This window comes from Trichogramma pretiosum, unplaced genomic scaffold, assembly GCF_000599845.2.
Source record: "Trichogramma pretiosum strain Unisexual culture from Peru unplaced genomic scaffold, Tpre_2.0 scaffold39, whole genome shotgun sequence".
NCBI classification, from domain to species: domain Eukaryota; kingdom Metazoa; phylum Arthropoda; class Insecta; order Hymenoptera; family Trichogrammatidae; genus Trichogramma; species Trichogramma pretiosum.
The window spans coordinates 517,746-523,784 of record NW_019640828.1 but is presented as its reverse complement, the minus strand read 5'-3'; the positions used below and the strand labels follow the sequence as shown (position 1 = coordinate 523,784).

Sequence of the window (6,039 nt, the reverse complement as noted above, 5' to 3'; positions counted from 1 at the left end):
ATTAGTACATTAGTTTCGGAGAATCGGGTTAAAAACGGGTATGAAGGTTGGAAGGAAAAAACACGTATCGGATAATTTGGTAAAAATTTTTTTATTCTTTATTATTTTTCAAGATTTTTTTGTTTGTTTTCAGTTTTCTCTTGTTTTTTTTTTTTCATTCATTACAAATTCGTTTCGGCATTTCATAGCAAATGTTCAGTTTTGCGTGCGCTCCGAATAATAAAAAAAAAAGAACACACACAGTCAATTATAAATAACACATCTATATCCAAGCACTTGAATCAATTTTAGGATGATACAGTTTCCGTACGAAATTCACACTGTTCTATATAAAAAAAAGATAAAATAAAATAATAAAATAATGATCGGGATGCAGGAGAGAAATATGATATTTAATAATAAAAAAAGGGCCAATAATGCTTTTTCTAAAAAATATATTACATCATAGATACAGAATCTCACTTGTCATCGCCGTATCCTCTATTTTTCGCGTCTTTTCAATTTTCTCTTATTTAATTAATCCGACCTAATTAACGTAAAATAATAATAATAATATTACAAAAAAAACATCAGTACGCGTGGGTATGAGAATTAAAATTAGTTAAAGAAGAGAAAAATAAAAAAATTTGTCGCTTCTCGTTTTTATTTAAAAAAAAATAATAAATAAATCATAACGCCTAAAAACTAGGATCATCTCTAAAAAATAATCTCATTCGTGACTCTTGCGCCTCTCGAGAGAGTTTGCGAGGCGCCACACACTCGTTCTCCATCGCCTCGTCGCCCGATGCGCAACTACTTTCGCAGGATACACTCGTTAAAAAAAAAATAAAATAATAATAATAATAATAAAAAATTAAAATCTTACGCATTCACATGGGGGAGTAATGGGGTATAGCTCTCGGACATCTTCTTCGGGGGACGAGGAACGAGTATATATATAAGAGTTAATTACGTTCGTAATATCAACGATAATTACGCGCTAATATTTTCTTTTTTCTTCGGAATTTTCAGAGAGAAAAAAAGCTCGATCGATCGGCTCAGTAGAAACCGTCGCCGGTCGGGTCGTTGATCCAGGGATAATTGTTGGGACACCTGACGCACGTGTGCAGATTGATGGTCTCGCCGGGCACCTCCTTGCTGGTCAGCTTGCACGAGTGTCCGCCCCAGCAGGCCGGTGTGCCCTCGACCGAGCACTTCTCCCTCCAGGGCTCGAAGTTCTTGGCCTCCGAGACGGTGCGCGGATTCTGTATCCACTGGATCACCTGGGTCATGGTGACGAAGTACACGTCGCTGTGATCCTTGAGGGTCTCGTCGATCCAGTACAGGAAGGCGTCGAGGAACTCGGGATTGTTCTTCAGCCAAGCGGCGTGGAAGTAGAGCCCGAGCGGGGCGCGATTCTGCTCGTAGTGACGATTGAAGTTGTGCGAGAGGAAGTTGTAGAACTGATCGCCGGTGAGGATGTTGGAGCAGGAGTCGACCATGGCGCAGCCGGGCAGGTACTCGTCGTTCTCCGGGTCCTCGCGACGATCCAGCTCGTTCATCACCATCTCCCAGACGGCGTGCGAGCGGGTGGGGCATTTCTGGAGATTACCGTGGCAGCGATGGGGCATGCGGAAGTACATGGTGTACGGCCACAGGGGCGGATTGTTCAAGGCCGCGGTGATGGTCGAGTCGTAGAGGAAGGCCTGCTCCTCCATCATGGTGAACTGGTTGTTGCCGCCGACGCGCAGATAGGGCGCCCTGACGCCCACCACGCTGTTGTCCGTGAGATTGGCGTACTTCTCGGCGATGATCCTCATGCCGGCCATCTCCTTGGCCCAGTCGTCGACGGTGGCGTCCGACCAGAATCTCTCGTCGTCGTTGTGCCTGTCGTCGTCATCGTTATCATTTCGAGTTCTTAACTTATCGTTTATTTATTTCAAGTTCTCTCTACTTACGAGATGGAGTGCACCGCGATTTCGTGACCCTTGCGGTGCGTCTCCTGGACGGCCGTGTAATTCGTGTACTTGTGCGAGACGAAGTAGGTGGCCTTGATGTCGCAGCCGTTGGGGTTCTTGCGCTTGCCGTTGAAGATCTCCTTGTACAGGCCGATGTTGTTGTTGTTGATGGCGTCGTCGAAGGTGATGGTGATCATCTGGGGCACGTCCTTGGCCGGCAGATCGCTGGGGATGGCGGTGCCGTCCTCCGAGCAGTAGCAGTCGGGCAGCACGCAGATCGACGGGTCGCAGGGTGGCGCGCGATTCGGATCGCTGTCCATGTCGCAGACGTTCTCGTCGGAGCCGTCGGCGCAGTCCTTCTCGCCGTTACAGAACAGGCCGCGCTCGATGCAGATTCCATCGCCGCAGGCCAGCGAGCCATCGGGGCAGAGCGGCTCCTCGGTGTAGAGCTGGGGCTTCACCTTGCGCTCCTTGTTCTTGATCTTGCAGTTGTTGACGGCCTCCTTCCAGTCGCAGGTCTGCTTGTCGATGTCGAAGTAGAGACCGGCTGGGCAGCGGATCGCCTGGAGACCCGACGAGGTGCACTGGATGACGTCGCGACAGTTGTCGCCCTCGCCCGCTACGAGACGGAACCACTCGCCGGCGTCCTTGTCCTTGCAGATCTCCTGCTCGAAGCTCTCGGCCTTCTTCTCCTCTTGGGCGACTGTTCGTGATGATAATTTTTTTTTGGTTTTTGTTATAGAGAGAAGAGTAAAAAATAATGAAACGGAAAAATTTAATACAGGAGAAAAGTCGAGTGGCCGTCCGGGAATAAAAACGTATGTACACGCGAATTATATGTATGTGTGTGTGTGCGTGTGTAGTGGCTTTCACGCGCCTAATCTCTTATGCAACTTCGGTCTCTCTCTGCCTCTCTCTCTCCCTCTCGAGAAAAACGAGACTCGCATACATCGAGGCGCGCCGTGTATAATATAAAAGGCCTTTATTGTTCCTCGTATTGTGTGTGTATGTGTATGTCTCAAATTTGCGTCTCTCTCTGTATTTATAAGCGCCGTTACTGGGCGCGGTACATGCGAGCATTTTATATTTAAAAAAAATAGCAACACATTCTCGATTGCGTTAATCCCGAGAAAGGGTTCGGCACTTCTTCTTCGTATTTTTTTTTTTTTTTTAACTTAGATATAGGCCAAAAGTGCAGAGTAGCAACCATTTTTAATGGATCGAATATAGCCTACGATGTGCGTTGGCATGATAGTACATTGCATAAAATAACTTTCTTTTCTCCCGGCCCGATTTATAATTGACTTTTACCCATAATCTCCGCTGCGTGCGCGTATCAAAGAGTTATTTATTTCGGGATGCTACGAATTTATAACGAAGCAAAAAAAAATCGTACGTACTACACTTTCTCTGTGTGCGTGCGTATGTGATACCGAAACGCGCGAGCGAGCTTCGATGGATTTATATGTATATTATAATTTATTATACAACGATCCGCTGCCGCTGTGCTTTTCGCGCGCTGCTCGCGACTTTGCGCGAGATCATTATACAAGCGAACGAGTTTGGTGAAATTTGAAGAATTTGAACCAGTTTGATTGCAAAACTCGCGACTGATTTATACATTTATTTTATATCTCTGTATACATTTATTATACAATAGTCCCCTTACGATGAACCAAGACAAAATCACGTGACGATTTTTTAAAAGGATAGCTGGCAGAAGCACATCATCGGTTATTTAAATACGAGACTATGTAAGTGTGTACGTATACGATTGAGCAATTTTTTCTCTTTTTTTTTCGAAGTAGTTTTGAGCGTGTTTGCCGCGGCATTGAGCAATTTCTCATTTCAGTTACTATACTGTAACCTTCAAAAAGGAATAATGCAAAGTTTAATCTTCCTCGTTAAATCGGAGAGACTCGAGAAGAAATTGCAAGACACGCGCGGTGGCCGAAGAGGCATCGAAGGAAGTTGCACCACACGCGCGCGTGCACACTTTGATTTAAACTGTTACTATAATTCGAAAAAAATTGAAGGAAAAAAGATAAAGAGAAAAAAACACACACGCGTACATTTTACAACAATCGAAAGTTTCGGTATAGGTAAGTGCGCCCGCTGCGCGGGGAGGGACTATATTGAGCAAACGAAGTTTTCTACTTTAATTGAAGAATCGTTACGTAAGTTTATATAAAACGAGAGAAAGAAACGGATTTTTCAAGATAACTTCTCGGCGGCCGAGAGGACTTGGTGAGTTGTTTTTCGGAAACGACAGTTCAAAGTCGATCCTGCAATTAAAAATTATTACGTGGTATATACGCTATGTCGCGCGATGCAAAAGTTTTCGCGCGGAAATCGGCCTATATACGTCTCGCGCGTCTACTTTCGTTCGCGAATATAAATTACGTTATATATGTACAAAAAGCCGATGAGAGATGGGCCGCCGCCGCTGCCGCGATGCATTTCTATGTATTTATATATGTCATCCTAGCCTTAGAAAGTCGAGCACGTATCGAGGTACTCAAAGTCCACCAGGTATAACACTTTGAATGTTTATTCGATTGAGATATATACGCGTGCGTATTTAAACTTTCTACTCCGACTGCACTGATGGATATCTTTCAAAAGGGAAATAATCAATGGATCCGGCACACTTTTCCTTCACAAATTTAGCGGTGTGTATTCGTGCGCGCGCGTGTATAGGTGTTTTTGTTTTTCTGTATCACAAACGACGATTGTTTTCTTTGGTTTTTTGTTCTAAGGCACGAGAAACTCACCGGCAACATGGCAAGCCAGCGCCAGGGCGCAGAGCCACACGAATACGCTGCTCCTCATCTTCCTTCCTTCCACCTCAGCTCCTTCGGGAGCGCGATTATCACTTAAAAATCTCTCTATCGGTCACCCACTTCGGGATGAGCGTCAAAAGTAGCACTATTATTTCTTCCTTCTTTATTCGATGATATTTTCGACTCTGTTCGAGTGCGCGAGGGTGACCGCGCGCGCTAAGCAAAGACACTGGCGCTTCCTCGATACTCACTCGCCACTTATATTTCCACCACCATAACTGTGCGTGCGTGCACGAGACGTGTGTGTTTGTATGTGTGTGGAGGGTCCCCCCAATCCTCGCGCCCCCTCCCTCCCTCCTGAGCGGTCGTCGTCGTCGTCGTCCACCCACTACGCCGCGCCGCGCGGATGACGCGCGGGCCTTATGTGCCAAGGGGGTCCCACCTTTTTGCTCCTTCGTATAAGTCATGCATAGAGTCGGTTTTTTTTTCTTTTTAGAATTTATGCAATTTTGATTGTTCGTACGCGAGAGAAGATGCACCTCCACGACGCGTCGCGACGATCCTACGACGAGAGCTTGACATTTTTTCGAAATCGGTAGATGCCATTCTTATTTATAAAATCATGAATATTGCTCGGGTCTGTGTCTCAGGTATGCTGAAAATGTTTTATTTTTTGTTGAAATTTTTGTAATAATTCGCGGGAAACGCGAAGGAGAAATACACTTTGCTAAAAATATCCAAAGAAATATTTCAAGCAGACTTACCGGTCGTAAATTAAGATACGTCTCGATAATTATTATCAACTTTTGATACTTTTCGATACATGGTACATCGATGTATAGATTTTGAAGGATAATTTTGAAGTTAGCGTTGATTTGTTGTCGATGATTATTATGCTGGTGGTTGACATTCGATATTTTAATAAATACTAGTTTAATATTATGTAATTTTGCGCAAGTAAAGATCATAATTATTCGAGTTTCATAGTTTTTCAATGAATGTAACATATTGAGTCAATGCTCATCGGTTGTTACATCTAAAACGTAATACTTCGCATAACGATTGATCTTTTTAAAGAATGCAAAAAAACGTATCCCATACGAGTCGATCGATTTTCATTGGGTAAAGAACAAAGAGTCGAACTGATCATCGCGAATTGAAAAGTAGGAATTCGTGTATGTACTAAAACTACATGCACACACTTGCGTGTTTTCGTGCGTGTGTATGTGTGTTTTTATACATATCCACAAGCAACGTTCGTTCAGTGAAAGGAAGAGTGTGTTATTATATATACACGTATATATGCGTAGTTGGCCATG

General features: G+C 44.2%; 1 protein-coding gene across 1 annotated transcript; it reads right to left on the bottom strand.

Annotated features, from left to right (window-relative positions):
• Positions 1-648: 648 nt before the first annotated feature.
• On the bottom strand, positions 649-4,884 carry LOC106659530. The gene is made up of 3 exons (XM_014382117.2): positions 4,712-4,884; positions 1,938-2,640; positions 649-1,866 (listed from the first exon to the last, which is right to left on the bottom strand). Exons 1-3 carry the CDS (start codon positions 4,767-4,769, stop codon positions 1,038-1,040), a joined length of 1,590 nt encoding a protein of 529 aa, XP_014237603.1. The 5' UTR covers positions 4,770-4,884; the 3' UTR covers positions 649-1,037.
• Between the last annotated feature and the right edge of the window lie 1,155 nt (positions 4,885-6,039).

Bases quoted from the DNA above. Each gene is read 5' to 3' on its own strand.
- LOC106659530 (XM_014382117.2), bottom strand. From the start codon at position 4,769: ATGAGGAGCAGCGTATTCGTGTGGCTCTGCGCCCTGGCGCTGGCTTGC. The intron at 2,641-4,711 runs GTGAGTTTCTCG...CATCACGAACAG, and splicing joins GCTGGCTTGCCATGTTGCCG to TCGCCCAAGAGGAGAAGAAG. The intron at 1,867-1,937 runs GTAAGTAGAGAG...TGACGACGACAG, and splicing joins ATCGCGGTGCACTCCATCTC to GCACAACGACGACGAGAGAT.